The sequence below is a fragment of the Xenia sp. Carnegie-2017 genome, unplaced genomic scaffold (genome assembly GCF_021976095.1).
Source record: "Xenia sp. Carnegie-2017 unplaced genomic scaffold, XeniaSp_v1 HiC_scaffold_23, whole genome shotgun sequence".
In the NCBI taxonomy this organism is placed as follows: domain Eukaryota; kingdom Metazoa; phylum Cnidaria; class Anthozoa; order Malacalcyonacea; family Xeniidae; genus Xenia; species Xenia sp. Carnegie-2017.
This window is the reverse complement of record NW_025813486.1, coordinates 18,015,841-18,034,457: the sequence shown is the minus strand read 5'-3', so window position 1 is coordinate 18,034,457 and position 18,617 is coordinate 18,015,841. Positions and strand designations below refer to the sequence as shown.

The window sequence follows — 18,617 nt, the reverse complement described above, 5'->3', positions numbered from 1 at the left end:
AGTTAAAGGAAAAACCAGATGGTGCTCGTATGGTGAAAGCACAATTTATGTTATTATAATAATAACTTGGATAGTTCGGTGAAGTAATGTTTCCACTGGATAGAGTTACTTCTCTTGTTGGACAGATGTTAATGTCAAAACCTGTGTGTCGGAGAAAATGCTTAAAAAGACATCATAAAACATTAAAACGATGAATAAAACACCAAATTTTATTCATATCAATTTACGTTTCTTATCAGATGACTTACTTTTTGAGGAAAAACTTGTTACAAAAAGAGCAAACGGAAATAAATTCCACCAATTTGACATCATGATAACAGTTGAAGATCTAGGGTACATCGAGCCAGACAAGTTAAGTAGGTAAAAGTTTTTAAAATTTGTAAGTTCTATATTCCAAAATCAAAACAAATATAGATAATAATACCGTAAATGGTTTGAACCGAGGAGTATCGTTACATGTTTGTAATAGTAGATCGTCCAGGTTGGTATAGTTATGGGAACAACTGTTTTTGTTGTTGTTGACTGGCGTTTCGACAACCTTAGCAGTAGTCATCTTCAGAGTCAAATGAAGATGACTACCGCTAAAATTATCGAAACGTCAGTCAACAACAACAAAAACAGTCCTTCTCAGGACTATATTAACCTGGACGATCTACATTTACAAACATATAATCAATACCTTTGTTCAATAGACATTCTCGTGCAAAACCCTGTATATATTGCGCGTTACTTTGCGATATAAACAGCAAGTGTTATTTTGCTAGAGTTATTAGTATCTGTATGAATGTATGACTGGTTTGGAATGGCTAGTTTTTAATTTTGACCAGTATGCAAAACTCGTTTTTGAGAAAGAAATTATAGAAATATTAGTTACCTGTTTGTAAATGATGATCGTCCATGTTAATAAAGTCCTGAGAAGGACTGTGTTTGTTGTTGTTGACTGACGTTACGACAACCTTTGCGGTAGTCATCTTCAGAGTAAAATGAGGAGTAAACGTCAGGTTAGCCGTATTTGTTATCTGGTTCTTTCGTCATCAGGGGCCGCGGAAGTATCTCAAAAGTGGGGGGGCACTGACCGAAAAGGGCATGTGAGTTTGCAGCTTACTGTTTTAGTATATTACAGATATGCATTGTTTCATGAATCATGATTAAGTTTCAAAGTCTGCAAAATATTGGTAGACATTCTTAGAATGCTATGCGTATTCTCTACTGCTCGGCGTGCGTGCTAACAAATTGAACTAAGATGACTACATGAACAATTTTATTGAGTAATGCGATCTCATTAAAATTCCCCAAAAAGTCTAACCCTACGTTCGTTTTTGAGAACAAAGTCCTTAGCTATTAAACGTAAGTCCAGTTCGTCAGTTCTGGCCTTGTTTACATGCATAACAATAAGATTATTGTAGCGTGCTGCCGTCATTGTGCTCCTGAGATGTGTCTTGACAAGCCGCTGGCATGAAAAAGATCGTTCTCCAGAGGCTGCGCTCATTGGAGCAAGAAGGTAAATCTGCAAGAGTCGGACAACATTAGACATTGCCATGACAATCTGCGATGAGTTATTTTCTTCGGTTGAGAATATTGATGTTATGGTGTCAATTGATGTCACCTTCTTTACTTCTGGAAGTCGCTGCGAGATAATTCCTTCAAGAAGCTTTAACTCCGCATTCAGCTGGTCAATAATGCAGAGTAGAGGGCCTCGTAATTGTGCAAGACAGCCGAGGTGGCTTTGGTTCTTACTGTCCATCGAGTTGGACACAGCAAATGCGGAAATTCTCAACTTGCGTGCCGCTGTCTTCAATCTCTTTGGCAATATGCTGGTATTGCGCCATTCGTGTTGGAGAAGATCGAATAAACACAGGCAACTCTTGCACCTCCTTCAACGTATCGCTGATAATCCAGCTCTCCTTTACACAATCACGCAAAGCCAAGTCAAGACTGTGGTTACCGCAATGAATGTACAGGGCGTAAGGATTCTCAGAAGATATTCGGGCAGCAACCCCACTTCAGCCTCCAGCCATATTTGCTGCTTCATCATATGTTTGCCACCGACAGTCGTCTATCGTCAAACTGCATCGCAACAAAATGTCCTTCAGCGAAGTGGTGATTGTTTCAGCATCGTTTTTCTCTAGCTCGTACATTCCGAGGAAATCTTCGTGGACGGACAAGTCGGTTCTAGATATCCAGCGCAAAATACATGTTAGTTGTTCCTTGTTGCTTATGTCTCTAGACTCGTCTGCAATTAGGCTAAATAATTGTGATTCCTTACGGATGTCTGCCACTATAGATCTCAACACTGCATTGCCCATCATATTAATCAACTCGTTTATGATGTCGCGACTGAGATATCTTCCGTTGTCAATCCACTCCAACAAATCAGGTACATCTTCTGCTCTTAATTTTAGCAACTGTTGCAAGTTACTCTCAAGTTCAGTTTTACCTTGCAAACTTTGGCCTTGGCGTGCCAAATACCTTATACTACTTAGTTGTTTTAGCAACATTCTTCTTCGAGTTTCCTGGGTATTCTTCAATTCACTGACCAATATCGCTCCAATATCTCTTCTCGAATCATCAGATAATAAAACTTTCTCAGGCGCCTCTGCGTGAAATTTAGACTGAGAGTGTTTTTTAAGTTTTTCTCGGCACTTCTTCCGGTCGCTGAATTGTCCTAGGAGAAAAGCCTTTTCACCATTATGACTGAAAGTAATAAGGTCTTGACGCATCGCTCTTTTACAAAAGTAACAGGCAATGGTGCCTTTTGTCATGCAGTATGTGACCCATGTATATTTCAAAAATATAGAAGACGGACAAGTTTGTACATTCGACGATCCTCCTGTACTGGTTTGCTTTCTAGACGTGTGCTTTATTTCTTCTAGGGTAGGATGGTAAGGCTGTCGGCCTGTACAGCACAAACGCTTACAATCGAGTCCTAGCAAACATTCCGTTGACTCAATTTGCATAAGTCCTACCAATAGTGCGGTAGTCGTGGAACTTGGCAAAGACGCATACGTTAGGTTTTGAGAAGGTGTGTGAACTGGTTCGGTCGGCGGCGCGACTAGTATCTCTGAAGACGATTTAGAGTCAGATTCGCCGAATTTTGGTTTGGAGTGAGAATGAGGAGATAAACACGTTGATGGAGTTTCTGTAGCTGACGGCAGTGTCAAATTAGACCTAGAGTCGATGTTTTGGTCAACAACGTTCTCTGCTGGAGCCCTACTAAAAAAACTCGTCAGTTTTCGCATCCTTTTAGCTGTTTCTACAAGCTCTTTTTCCTTTTCTCGTTTTCGCCTAGCAGCTCTAGGCATGATGATTTTGATTAGAAGTGATTTAAACCGAAAAATTTTCAATTATTATGATTATGAATTGTCAACAGTTTTGTAGGACCAATGGCCTGAAAGACAATACGATGGGAGCAATGCGTTGCCGTAGAATTTATAGTCTCATGTGGATCATAAATTGCGACTTGTCATTGGTTAATTAAGTTACTGGGCGGACGTCTGCAAAGACAACCCCAATCGACAAACGCGATTTTTGATCCATCTGGGTAATCAAGATCAAAAACTAAGCTATAACTGATTTCGTAAGATGCCGACAGACTTTGTTCTACTCTCGAGGCTACATGTATCTAAGAAAAACTTCTTCAGTCCAATTTTACCTAAAACAAGGGCATTTCTACACCATGAAAAAGGGCACTTTCATTCCAGAAAAAGGGCACATTTTTCCCTGTTGCAAAAAGTGGGGGGGCACTTGCCCCCAATGCCCCCCCGTTTCCGCGGCCTCTGTTCGTCATTGTATTGTGTGTACAGAAAATGTGTATTGTCATTGTGGATTAGTGTGAAGTGAAATATTTTATTTTTAGTTGTGATGTGTGATTTAGGTGTGATATTTTTAGTTATAATGTGAGGGTGTCGATTGTGTATTGTCATTGTGAATTAGTGTGAAGTGTAATGTTTTTAGTTGATCGTTTGTTTGTATTGTGAATAAGTCGTTTGTAAGGTGCCGGTAATTGCTGTGATCTGTTTAGGGGGGTTTGTTCCAAGTTGGTATACCAACTTTCTTATGTAAGCCGTTACCTATAGTTAGTACTGTAAACGATGAATTTTGCCGAGTCCCAGTCAATGTTGTGTTTTTTGATTCGTTGATGTTCTGCAATGTGATTAGTTTTGTCTTGTTTCTTAGTACCTCGTTTGTGCTCAGTAAGTCTTATGTTTAAGTTCCCGCCAGTTTCCCTGATATAGGAGTCGTGGCAGTCGGAGCAGTTTATTTTGTAAACTGCACCTTGTCGTTCGTTGGGTCGTTCATTGTCCTTTATGTTCGTTAGTACTTGTCGTAACGTTGTGATTGGTCTATATGCGACACGTATGTTGTATGGTCGTAAGATACGCGAAATAAACTCGGACGTACCTTTGATGTAAGGTATCGTTGCTGTTGTCACTGAGTTGTTCGTTTCGTTAGGTTCGTTGGGTTTGTAAGTGTTGCGTTTGATAAAGTCAGAGTTATAGTTGTTTTTGTCAAAAACACGTTTGAGATCGTTACCTTACAAACGACTTATTCACAATACAAACAAACGATTAACTAAAAACATTACACTTCACACTAATTCACAATGACAATACACAATTGACACCCACACATTACAACTAAAAACATCACACCTAAATAACACATCACAACTAAAAATAAAATATTTCACGTCACACTAATCCACAATGACAATACACATTTTCTGTACACACAATACAATGACGTAAGAGCCAGATAACAAATACGGCTAACCTGACGTTTACTCCTCATTTAACTCTGAAGATGACTACCGCTAAGGTTGTCGAAACGTCAGTCAACAACAACAAAAACAGTCCTTCTCAGGATTTTATTAACCTGGAAGATCATCATTTACAAACATGTAAAGGTACTCCCGGGTTCAAACCATTTACTTTAGAAATGTTAGTGTATTGCATTGTGATTTTGGGGCTGAAAATTATATCCAAATGAAATGAAAACAGAGATCAAATACACACCTTTAAGGTAGTCAATAAACTTTGAATTTGTCATGAAAGGACAGTTTTATTAGTAAAATTTACTTTATTCGGTAATATGACTCTTCTAAATATAGGCGTATGGAAAGTTATTTTTATTAAAATTTTTTGTATTCTAACCTTAAATATTTTAACGTAGTAGCAACTTTAGTCTTCTCTTAAACTCTTTACTAAAGTAAACAATCAAGTTTATCGTCCGAAACCTAAAACTAACATATATTGCAACTGTCGATCTCTGTGCAGATGGAAATGAATTAAACATAATTACACGTAGGCAACGAGTTGCTTGTGTATTTTTATTTAACTTGCGACTTATTTTATTTGCAAAATGTTCCTGCGTATTGATGGAGTATAGTTTTTTAAGCAAAGAAAAATTTTTGTGTCTATACTAACGATAAAGCTGGAAATAATCTAAATGAAAGATGCGTATATTTCGCTGTCAACGGTTCGGTTATCATAGTGCAGTTGAGAGTATCAAGTTTTTATTTGATTATAAAAACCTTACTTACTTTTTTATGGGAACTTTCTGTCAAAGCTTTTTTAACAAACTTTACTTACTTTACTGAAGTTATGGATTTATGACGTTCGTTGATGATTGTAATGTTCTTAAAATTGGTCACGTCGCAATAATTTTCCAGCTGAGTATCAAGAGTTATGTTGCTTATCTTTCAGTTTATGCTTTATTCTTTTTACTCGATTGAATCTAAATTTACTTCTTTTGTTTCAAGGGATTTTTTGAACAATGAAAAAAATGCTTTTTAGTGGATAGCGATAAGGAAACGAAGAAAGGGAGATCAAACTAAAGTCAATGCAGATCATTTATTTTAGATACAATAGATTAAGAACACCGGACGATGTTAAAATTCTTTCTCTTAATATGAAAATAACAATTGTCCATGCAGAGCTTCCCATTAGTAATTTCATTTCAATTTCCCGTTACGTCATGATACATGTAAAAAACCTATGAAATCATAAAGTACTTTACAATTTCTTGTAAGGCAGCCTCTATAGCTGTATAGCTATACCCGTATTGTCTCTATAGTTATACCCGTATTGCATTTTCATTCAAATTTTATAATTCATCGAATTAAACACATTAGGACCTATAAAACAGCTAAATTACTCAGTTGACAAATTCATAAAGTTACAGTTGAAAAATTGACTAAATATATTAAAAATTTCAAACAATAATGACCAAAATAATGTTGAAACTAGTGTTACATATGTACATTACATGCACAGCGGAGTATATTTCTATTGTGGAGGAAGTGCTCGCGATATAAATGAACGTCGATATTAAGGGCCGCTAAGTAGTTTTGGGTTTCAGCGTTATCTTGAGATTGCTCAAATTCTTTTATAAAAATTTACAGAAATATCACAGAAAATCGTGGAAATATTTTGCAACTTTTTACATTTTTGCAATGTTGTTGTTACTCCTTTGTTTGCAGTTATTCTTGGAGTACTAACTGACAATGAATACTCCATAACAATTGAAAATCTCAAGCGGATTTCTTTTCTATTTTTTGCAAGTGCCGCTGAAGAACAAAATTATTTACAGAACAGTGAAATAGGGTTTGTTTTTGATTTAGTTGAGAGATTTTAGCGAAAATATAATAATATATATGACTCAAAATATGAATGTAATAACCTGTCACGAATCCTACATCAAGCATGGAGGTATTGTAGTAAATGAAACTCAGTGGAAGAAAAAATTTGCAGTAGTAAATGTTAACATAGCATCGAAGATAAAAAACATCTGTTTTATTATCAACTACATCACAACTTACCTTTGTTCTTTTATTAATTGAAAAACGGTCACAATAAGGCGACTGCAGAAATACACCTTACACAAGCAGAGAAAAATTAAGATACGTTTAAGTCAGACGAACAAAGGAGTTGTGGCTTTCGCAAGCTTTTACTTGCAACTGCTGGCCAAGGCTGTCGGCTTCCTCAAATGTACAGTGCCATATTGAGTATATACAAACACTCATACCATCTGACTCATGACATCTGAAATAATGACTTCTTTATTAAATAATGTTCAAGCGATTGGGTTTAGCATAAAGAATCAAAAACAACATCATTTCGATATCAATTTCAACTTGGTATATGAGAAACTTTTAGTTTATGCATTGGACGGCCACTTTGTGAGATATTATATCCAACTAAATTAAAACTAGATATGATGATTTTATTTTAGGCAATTTTTACAATTTTTTTCGTAGTATAGCTTTTGTAATTAGTTCTTAAGTGTTGTCCTTAAGTCTGCGTTCTGATGTGAAGAGGTGCACCGAAAACATGTAGAAACAGATAAATTTCGAAATATCACATTAAAATTAGCTGTATTATAAGGCCTTTACTAATTGTGAGGTCTTAAAGAGAAATATCGGATCATTTAATTATTTATGAGCAGATCGCAGGCTCGAAGAACGAATAAACGAAATAGGTAATATAATAGGTTTATTATAAAGGATTATTTTAACTGAAACGAAGCTTTCTTTACTTTTTTGTCCTCGCTGTTTTGTAAAAGTTAACATTCATACCTGTTTCATTTTTGTTTTCAAAATTTTTGCTATTTGCTTTTCGAAATTTGTTTACATTTGTAAAATTACATGTAATGGCCGCCGACATGAATTGTTATTAATCAGAGACTATATATGGTCATTGTCCACATTAAGTCATTAACAGCATATGTAATAACATGGTTGCCACGAGATCTTTTGTTATCACATAGACGTTTACAGACGTATTTCCTCATCATAATATTCATTAGGGATGTTTAGACTAAATATCCTGAATGCATGAATAATAAAACAAAACGCCAATTCTTGGATTGCATCCAATCTTCAAGAAATTATGAAACAATGTGTCTCACCCATGTCGGCTGTTGTCAACCATGGCTTTGATAAGATATTCTTTTGTATTTGAGCAGAAATATGGTGGCGTGACGTAACACGCAATCCACCTATATTATTTTCAAATTCCATTTTCGTCATGTAGAATTTGCTTCAGATTGCATCTTCATTTTCAACAGGTTGATCACTTTCAATTCTGCTCAATAAAAAGTTTAAAAGCTTGATATCTTCAGCATGTCCTTTAAAACCACAATAGACCCTTTGCAGTAACGTCACGCACTCTTTAGCAACTGTTGCTGGGGGAGCATCTGGAGGACAAGCACATGTGCACGCTTTATATGACAATATGGCTAGTAACATAAAGTCAGCGCTTTCTAGGTCAAAAAAAGGTTTTTTGCCTGGATATATAGAAAATATTCAGTGTAAGGATAGTAAAGCGCGTTACAAAATGAAATTAGGACATTGCAATGGCGATGATCCGTACTAAATACCAAAAAATCATTGGCTCGACGATATCGATCTGTGGCCTGCTGTCAGCTACATTGATGTTGGCATGTATTTATTATTTTCGGTCAGTGCGTACAGGAAAGAGCAGTTACAAACTATAAGAGTCTTGATAGTTATCAATATTTTGTGAATAGATGGGTGCGTGAAGTGTTGGTAAAAAAATATGACGATCATTGCTTGCTTATTGCTAAGGTAAATGCCTCTCAGTTGTCACTAAAAACATTGCACATTGGCTGCACTCGTGCTATAATAAGACTGAACGCCTTGTTTCTTTTTTCACTACGCCAGGTTAATCACTCTCAAAGAATGTCGGAAAAGCCACTTACTCCTTGGGTTGTTTGCGAAAAGAACGGCAAAGTATTAACAGCGCACTGCGATTGTATGGCAGGAATAGGTGAAAGCTGCTCTCACGTCGCTTCACTTCTGTTGGCTGTTGAAGCTGGTGCACGAAAACGAGATTCTTTAACTGTGACTGATAAGAAGGCATACTGGGTCCTTCCAAGTGCTGTCAAGGCTGTGCCATACGCTAAAGTACAGAATATCAATTTTAGTAAATTTAATAAGTAATGCGAAGGCAAAGTGCAAACAAATCCAGTTCCTGCCCCATCATCGTCAGAATTGGATGAATATTTTAAAACTATTAGTTCTTCCTCATCAAAACCAGCAATACTTTCTTTAATACATCCATATTCTGATTGTTATGTACATAAAGCCTTGCACTCTGAGTTGCCACCAGTCATGAGTGATCTTTATGATCCCACACTATTAGACAAATCACTTGAAACTTTGCTGGAATTATCAGAGTCGAAAATGGACTGCTTTAATGTTACAGTTGAGCAGCAAAAAGCTGTAGAAGAAAAAACTAGAGATCAAGCGAATTCTCGTCTTTGGTTTTGATTTCGTGCTGGAAGAGTGACTGCTTCAAGGTTCAAAGCGGCTTGTCGCACCAACAGAGATTCACCTTCCAAGAGTTTGATCACAAGCATTTGCTATCCAAAGCTGAAGAAATTTTCAACTGCAGAAACAAGATGGGGTTGCCAGCATGAAGAGGTGGCAAAAGACGAATATCGAAAATGGCTAAACACAAACCATGAAAATGTTTCAGTAACAAACAGTGGATTCTGGATTCATTTGACCCATGGATTTCTTGGTGCTTCTCCAGATGGACTTGTCTCTTGCCAATGTTGTGGCACTGGGATTTGTGAAATAAAGGTTTGTTATTCATTGTGTCTATGTTTTATGGGAAAAAGGTCAACATAATAATTACATCACCTATTGATTTTGTTTTGATAGTGTCCGTTTTGCCATAAAGATGAGACGATTGAAACTTCAACAGATGACAGGTTGTTTTGCATTGAAGTAAAAAGTGATGGAACAAAACAACTTAAAAGAACTCATGCATATTACTATCAAGTACATTTGTAAATTATTCTAATTTCATTTAACAAGCTTAATGTATAGCAATTCACTTTCTTAAGTTATTGCTCAGTTGTCATGCACTGGTTAGAGCTAATGTGATTTTGTAGTGTGGACAGAAAAAGACTTGTTTTCATAAATCCGTTTAACAAGCTTAATGCATAGAAATTCACTTTTTTAGGTTATGGCTCAGTTCTCATGCACAGGTTTGAGCTACTGTGATTTTGTTGTGTGGACAGAGAAAGACTTGTTTGTTGAACGAATCTTGCAAAATAACGAATTTGTAGAAAGGAACATGGATGCAGAAAAGAAATTTGTGTTAAGGGGACTCCTTCCAGAGTTAACAGGAAAATGGTACTCAAGACCCCAAAAAATTGAATAAATGAAAAATAATAAAATCAAATGTCTTATAAATAGTATTAGTACAATTTTAAGTGTATGCATGCAAAATCTTTCAAAAAATATGATTTAGTCATAAGGTACGACAGAATCACAAATGTTAATTAGTGCACAGCTAACAGTAACTATTTTGTCAATCGTAGTGGGCTCATTTTCTTTAGAATTGACAAAATCAATTGGCTGAGTTGAACTCAGAAGTGCATATTTCTTTCTAATGTTTCCAATCACTCTTTCCACATGAATCCTCACATTAGCAATTTATCTGGTTTGTTCAACTTCAATGCCACTCAGCTGTTTTTTACCCTTAGTAAAAGCTGGCATCTTGATAGTTGCACAGTACAAACCAACTGACTCCTGGATATCAAAGCCTCTATCAGCTAGGATTACATCTCCATGTAAGAGCTTATCAAGGAGACCACTGTTCTCAGTCAAAGTTTTGTCACTGACTCTTCTTCCCCAGCCACTGGAAAAGCTTACTGTACCCTGGGGAGTGACAGCAATTTAGTACTTAATCGTGTTGTGGTGTTTGTAGCATGAGTAAGTTTGTGCCCTCGCAAGAGGATTTAATGCACAATCCAAAAAAAATTTCAAAGCAGTCAATGATGGCAACACATTTAGGGCAGTGTTTTCTAAAATCCATGGGCAACGTCTTTCTTAAGGCTTTCCTGTCAGGCCATAAAATAAGAGGGCTTATTCGATTATAAAGAACATCAATTACTTGTAAGAAAATTCTTGATACAGTTCCCTTGTTGATGTTTCCAAATCGATAAGCCAAATCTACACCAGTTAAATTAAGTCGCAGGTTCATAACTGTTAAAAGCAACTGCCTAAATGGTGGCAAAGAGCATTTGGGAGAATGCATAAGGTAGGGGCTTACCAGTTCCAGTGTTGCTGACAAGATCTTCCAATTTGGCAGACCAGTGTAAAAGAGGACTTTTTCGTCATCATTTAAGAAGGATTTCTCGTCAAGCGTCACGTCACTTATCTTATTTTTTAACTCAAGATTTTCTTGGGTCAAGCGATTGATCTCGCTCTTCATTGCAGTTATTTTATCCAAACTCAGTTCTGTTTGTGAATATTTGTTGTTCGATTCTGATTCTGACAATGAAGCAGATGTGGCTCCGTGTTCTTCGTCTACAAGATGGTTTGTCAAGGTCGATTGAGTCACTGCTGACAGTACTGTTTCAATGGATTCACTTCTTTTTCGTTTTTCATTTCTCTCCGAAATACGAGCATAGCGATCGACATCAACTTTTTCCACATATGTATGTCCAAGGTTTTGAGATGGAGCCCAGTCTGGATTAGTTTGGTCCGTTAAAGCCGATGGTTTCCCTGTCATTGTAAACAAAACAACAAATGGTATAAAATGACACAAACGAACACAACAAAGCTTTTTTTAACTCATTGGCTTACCAGTAGCAAAATGAAGGCTGCACACTCGTAAATACGTGCATTTAGAATCGTCAATGTCTGCCCGACGAATTCTTCGAAGCCACAAAGAACGACGTTCCTTGTGTAAATCTTGCAATATTTTGCTCGCATTGCTTTTCAGAGCTGGTATGCGATAAAAACTTAATTCCTTATCCCGATCGCTTCGAACAGCCATAAATTGCGCAAAAGTTAACCATCCCCCTAACAATAATATTGCTTTGTTATTTACATTTGGCGTTTGCTTGTCCTCCAGATGTAACGTCACCGGGTTGTGACGACACATGCAATGGGTCTATACTTCTTTTTTCCTGTTTCAATTAAAAAACTGTATATGATTATCTGAGATAATTTTAACTTAACACGCACTACTGGTGAAAGAGTTCTTATTTTTAAATAATTAAACACCGCATATACAGCCGTATTTGCCGAAGATAAAAGAGTTATCATGAAATCGCAAGGTGAAACGGTGTCCATTCCCCGAGGGTGTCCGCTTGATCAGGTTTGTGTGTTATTCAAATACTTTGCTTACATATACACACACAGTTTCTGTAGCAAAAACGTGAATAAAATAATATATATTTATACGTGCAGAACATATCAAACAAAAACTTTTTCAATTCTAAAGAAGACATTTTATCAGATAAACAGTGATAGATATATAAATTAAAATGAAATATTTAAGATGCATTTGTTAAGAGTTTTTACTAACACAGGCTTGTACTACAAATAACGACAAAAGTCCTTTACTTATACTTTTATAAATTTCCTAATAAAATCAAAATCACTTTTGCCCTTGACTAATTATTGTTGCATTGGATTCGTCAGCGTTTTCTCCCCCGCTAACATTTTCAACAGGTGGAAAAGAAGTGGGCACATCACGCACAATATCTTTAGGATTTGGATTTGGATTTGGATTGTCACCGAAGATAATTGCAGGCATTGGCACCGTTTGTACGTTTTGCCCTTTATTTGTAGATTTTACCAGTGGCGTAGCAAGACAAGAAACGTACATCTTCGTGCATCTAAAATTTGAAATAAAACAATCCCAAAAAATCAAGAAACTGTCTAGCTGTATTACACCATCGAATTATAACTATTTGCTGTGAACATGAAGTTTGTCAAAAAAACGTTAATTACTATAAAATAAAAGACTTTGTTACTCACATGTTCGTTGCCATGGTGGTACTGTTGTAAGACTGTACAAGGGAGTCGTCGACTGGACATTACAATATCCATCCTTAATTTCAATATCTTCCACAGCAATATCTCCTTTATAACCAGATCCTCTGACTCCTTCAATAATAATCTAAACAAAAATGAATGAGCTCTACTATCATAATAACACTTAAATATACGTTTATTTTATGTATTCTGCAGTATTTTTTACAGTAGAGGCATGATCCTGGCTAGATATTTTCTCAAGTCTAGTTTCTTTATCAGCAGTATTGTGATCTAGAGTCTTTGTTTGATATCTTCATAAAGAGCGGTCTACTTTGATTACTTTAAAACTTTTGTAAAGTCTACCAGAACTTATTATTTGTTAATCTAGCCTACCTCAATGAAATATTTTAAAATCGCACATAAAATCATGTACTTTATAGGTATAATATATGCCATCCACATATACTTGTGCTTTAAGCCACGCATTACTATGATTACTGCTTTTGCTCCAGACTGAATATTTACTTCCGTAGATTTTTCTGTACACATTCAAGGATCCAATATTGTTGCCATACATATGATAGTAAAATGTGAGACATTTTATAAGCATACTGATCAACCATGCTTTGCTTCTTTGCTTTCGGGGAGAGGATGTTTCAATGAAAAAATACTTTCCTGGTATAGAAAAGAAAAGCAAATAAGTGATGGCTGAAATCTAACCTTTCTGTGCACACAAGGATTTCCGCATCAGCAAGTTCTTATTGTTTTTATGGGTTTTAGCGTATTGGTTTGCCATGATGATCCCATTACTCACTGAGGTCAATACAAGCTTTGCATTGCTTTTTCATACAGACTTTAATTAACTGTCTCAAAACTTTGTTCTTTCTGTAACAGATAATATATGTCCTTTATGGCTAATTTATTCATTGACGAAAATTGCTATAGATGTTTAAATTAACCAATTCTTTTAAAATGATGACTAATAATTAATCAACACTTACCATAAATTGATCCTTTGAGTCTTCGCTTGGACCAGTATTGGAGTTTGATGTATTGCCACTGCCAATTGACCAATCAAAATCATCGCTTGTTTATCATTATGCCATGGACATGACGCTGTTCCCAAACCGAGATCGCAAACTAGATTAAAAGCAGTCACAATAATAAAATAGAGAAGGATTTATTAATAACGTTTCGTCTTTAACTTAAGACATCTTCAGATTAATTGAGTTAATTTATATACACGAGGTTTTAAATAGTTTTTTTGAGTTTTCACGATCAGAAACATGTTTTAGGTGCTGAAGTCAAGGTTTGAAACCAAAGATGCCAGTCTTGAATGTGCGGTCGTAGCTTGTGATGACAGTACTCGTATCCGAGCGTGCTTTGCGTTTATTTCTTCTTGTAACAATTTGTGTTATTAAGTCTTATGTTTGGCTATTATGTTCATATTGAAAATTCGCTTTCCGCCTGGCAAATCTCTGGCCACGATTTTAAAAAAAGCAGTCACGCTTTAGTGAATGTAAACATTAAACACAACTCAGAATCTATCTCATAAAAAAAGAAAAATATTTCAAACATCTATTTATCGCCTTTGTCTGTCAAGAAATCAAGATTAAAGTCGATGAGTAAGAATGTAAGAACATGATTCTGTTGTTCATATAAAAAAGGGCGACGTTTACAACCATCAATTAATTAGAAGTAAGATGTTTAATTCAAAATCATGAAAAGTAGCTTTTTAAAAACATGGGTGTAGATTGGTTGAATGCTCAAAAGCCTATGTTTTTATAAATCGATTGGAACACTGTTTCTTAAATATGTTAGTATATAAATACGTATATACAAAAGGTTCACAGTAAGTTTACATCAAGTACAAGTAGAAACTACAGATATACTTACATTTCTTCACTAGGTGGTGTAATATTGAAATCCATGTGAAATACATTTAGCTACCAGAGTTGAAGCTGAAAGGTGTGATTTTCTTGCAAAAACGTTTCGACCAAATTCTTGATATTTTTACATAATCGAAGCATTCATCTAAATAAACATAGAAATTTTCGTTCCTAAAAATCACACTTAGAGTTACTTTATAAATTAAAAAAAAAATTTTCATTTTTATTCATCATTATCAGTGAAATGTTTTCAAAATTTTTAAATGAAAAATACCTTCGACGAAGACATTAGTTATTACACGAAAGAAATAAAATTCATCTGAAATTCTAGGGTTGGTTTTTGCATTCAAGTAATTTTCAACATGATCTCTTAATTATTTTGCTATTTAATAACATGCTTTATAAAATTCATCGAAAATTTAAAAAAAGTTTAAGTTTCCGTATTGTTCCTTACCACCTGAATAAAATCTATTTTCAAGATTAGGTTTGGTAAACGTTAGGCGAAAGGAAAAACCAGATTGTGCTCGTAAAGTTTAGATACAATTTATGTTATTGTCATATTTAGTGGGATAATTAGGTGAAGTAATGTTTCCCCTGAATAGAGTCATTTCTCTCGTTGGACAAATGTTAATGCCAAAACCTATGAGTCTGAGAAAATCGTTTTAAGAACACATCATGAGATATGAAAGCGATCAATAAGAAACCAAATTTCATTCATATAAATATGAATGTTTTTTAATTGACAGACGACTTACTTTTTGATGAAAAACTTGTGACTAAAAGAACAAACAGAATTAAATTCCACCATTTTGACACCATGATACAGTGGCAGATTTAGGGTACCTCAAACCAGCAAAGTGAAGTAGGCAATGTTTTTAAAATGCTTAAGTTCTATATTCCAAAATCAAAGCAAACATAGATAATCAATACTTTTGTTCAAAAAGACATTCTCGTGCAAAATCCTTAACATATTACGCGTTACTATACGCAAGTAAAATAGCAAGTGCTATTTTGTTATAGTCAGCAGTATATGTATGGATGTATAAGTGGTCGACAGTCTTCAAAGCTCAAAAAATGTTTTAGCTTTAAATTTTGATAGGTTTGCGAAACTCGTTGCTGAATAGGAAAATTACAGGAATGCTAGTGTATTGCATTAGTGAATGTTAGTGTGTTCTGGGCTGCAAGTTATATCCAAATAAATTGAATACAGATATCAAATACACACATTTAAGGTGATTTTAAAAGGTGTCCATAGCCACTTGTCCACCAGAATCAGGGAACACACTACATCTGAAAAAAACTCACATATCTATTGACACCTTTTAAAACACACTCATGCAAATTAACTATTTACCCTCTTGCTTAAAAATTATTGGCATTGCAGATACTACATTCTTACTTAAAATCAAAGAAGCACATCACATTAACAAAACTACCCCTAATCTCAACGCTCAAGTTTTTCGTTTTAACACTATATTCAGTCTGTAAACACACTCATTACTAATTCCAACCAATATTTTATTGTAATATTTATTTTATTGTAATATTGTGGTATGTTCCCTGATTCTGGTGGATAAATAGCATCACCATATATATTATTTCAAGCGCGTACCGAAAGTTTATCTTCAAAACACATTTTGATTTTATTGAGTTGATATAAAATTTTACAAAATATGAGTCTTGATATTAAAAGCAAAAGGTGTGTTAAGCTTTGGTTACATTTTAAATAAAATTTTGAATTTTAATCAATATATTCCTATCAATTTCGAAAATTCACAAAGGGGGTATATTTTAACATGCAGGATCTGCCACTGCATAATAATACCACAAACTTAATGAATAATTTAAGAAAGGACACACAAGAACTATCTTTGCAACAGCTACGAGAAACTGATATGAAGACATTTCAAAAGTAAGACGGAAATTCTTTCAATGCAGTCAGCAGTATCATTTCAAAACATTTTAGTGTCATAGTTCGTCTGGCTCGAGTCAATATTTAATCACCCAATACGAGTGATCTCATTGGTTTAGTAGAATCATATTAATATTCATAAAGAAAAAGTATTCATAATTTTCCTAATAATTTCTCATTGTTGACATATTGTTTATATTAAAAAGCGAAAGACTATTGCTCAATGGATGTTAAGTTAGTTTAATACTTTTTTTCCATTTTACCTCTAAATATCTGGATTTTGTATTTATTGGCAACTTTAGTCTTCTCTTAAACTGTTTAGTAAAGTAAACAATCAAGTTTATCGTCCGAAACTTAAAACCTAAATAAAAAAGAGAGGCGGCAGGTTCGGGCACCCATGGTTTTTTTCGGTGCTCGCTATCTATTTCTTCGCTACTCGCTATCTATTGAAAAATAAATAGCGAGTAGAATAGCAAATCAAATTAAAGAATTTGCAATAGAATACGAGCATAATTGAAACTGTCTATCTCTATGCATCTAGCTTAATTGAAAAGGAATTAATCATTACACGTAGGCAACGAGTTGTTTGCATGTGTATTCATTTAATCGCGACTTATTTTAACTGCATAAATGTTCCTGCGTATTGATGAAGTATAGTTTTATTTAAGCAAAGAAACATTTTTGTGTCTATTCTATCGATAAAACTGGAAATTATCAAACGAAAGATGCGTATATTTCGCTGTGAACTGTTCGGTTGTCATAGTGCAGTTCAGAGGTATCAAGTATTTATTTGATTATTAAAACCTTACTTACTTTCTTATTGGAACTTTCTGTCAAAGTTTATTTAACAAACTTTACTTACCTTACTGAATGTATGGATTTATGATGTACGTTGATGATTGTTTTAAAATTGGTCACGTTGCAATAATTTTCCAGCTGAGTATCAAGAGCTTCCTTGTAAACCTATTATGATTATATTAACTTTAACACTCACTAAAGGAGAACAGGTTTGTGTAAATAGTTAAATAAACAACGGATACATCCGTATTTGCAGAAGAGTATCATGCGTTATCATGAAATGGCAAAATGTAACGCAGTTTTTTGTTTGTTACAAATCAACTATAAGAAACTTACTAATCACACGATCATCTCATCCTAAATCTTAGGATAATTTTAGAATCCCGAATATATAGAAATTTATAAAAGCAACTGTTGAACATAGAGAAGCTGTTGAACATAGAGCAACTGTTGAACATAGAGCAACTGTTGAGCATAGAGCAACTGTTGAACATAGAGCATCTGTTAAACATAGAGCAACTGTTGAACATAGAGCAACTGTTGAGCGTAGAGCAACCGTTGAACATAGAGCAACTGTCCAACGCAGAGCAACTGTTGAACATAGAGCAACTGTTGAACGTAGAGCAACCGTTGAACGTAGAGCAACTGTCGAGCATAGAGCAACTGTTAAACATAGAGCAACTGTTAAACAAAGAGCAACTTTTGAACGTAGAGCAACTGTCAAACATAGAGCAACTGTTGAACGTAGAGCAACTGTTGAACCTAGAGCAACTGTTGATTATAGAGCAACTGTTGAACGTAGAGCAACTGCTGAACATAGAGAACCCGTTGAGCATAGAGCAACTTTTGAACGTAGAGCAACTGTTGAACATAGACCAACTGTTGAACGTAAAGCAACTGTTGAATGTAGAGCAACTGTCAAACATAGAGCAACTGTTGAACGTAGTGCAACTGTTGAACATAGAGCTACTGTTGAACGTAGAGCAACTTTTGAATGTAGAGCAACTGTCGAACATAGAGCAACTGTTGAACGTAGTGCAATTGTTGAACAAAGAGCAACTGTTGAACATAGAGCAACCGTTGAACATAGAGCAACTGTTGAACGTAGAGCAACTGTCAAACATAGAGCAACTTTTGAACGTAGAGCAACTGTTGAACCTAGAGCAACTGTTGATTATAGAGCAACTGTTGAACCTAGAGCAACTGTTGAACATAG

General features: G+C 35.2%; 2 protein-coding genes across 2 annotated transcripts; one reads left to right on the top strand and one right to left on the bottom strand.

Moving 5' to 3' along the window:
- Positions 1-8,701: 8,701 nt before the first annotated feature.
- LOC124449282 lies at positions 8,702-10,387 on the top strand. The gene is made up of 3 exons (XM_047000217.1): positions 8,702-8,926; positions 9,293-9,607; positions 9,689-10,387. Exons 1-3 carry the CDS (start codon positions 8,702-8,704, stop codon positions 9,818-9,820), a joined length of 672 nt encoding a protein of 223 aa, XP_046856173.1. The 3' UTR covers positions 9,821-10,387.
- Positions 10,388-10,914: 527 nt separating this feature from the next.
- Positions 10,915-11,816, bottom strand: LOC124449281. Its single transcript, XM_047000215.1, has 3 exons — positions 11,624-11,816; positions 11,088-11,542; positions 10,915-10,987 (listed from the first exon to the last, which is right to left on the bottom strand). The coding sequence occupies exons 1-3, from the start codon at positions 11,814-11,816 to the stop codon at positions 10,925-10,927; spliced, it is 711 nt and encodes a 236-aa protein (XP_046856171.1). The 3' UTR covers positions 10,915-10,924.
- Positions 11,817-18,617: the final 6,801 nt, after the last annotated feature.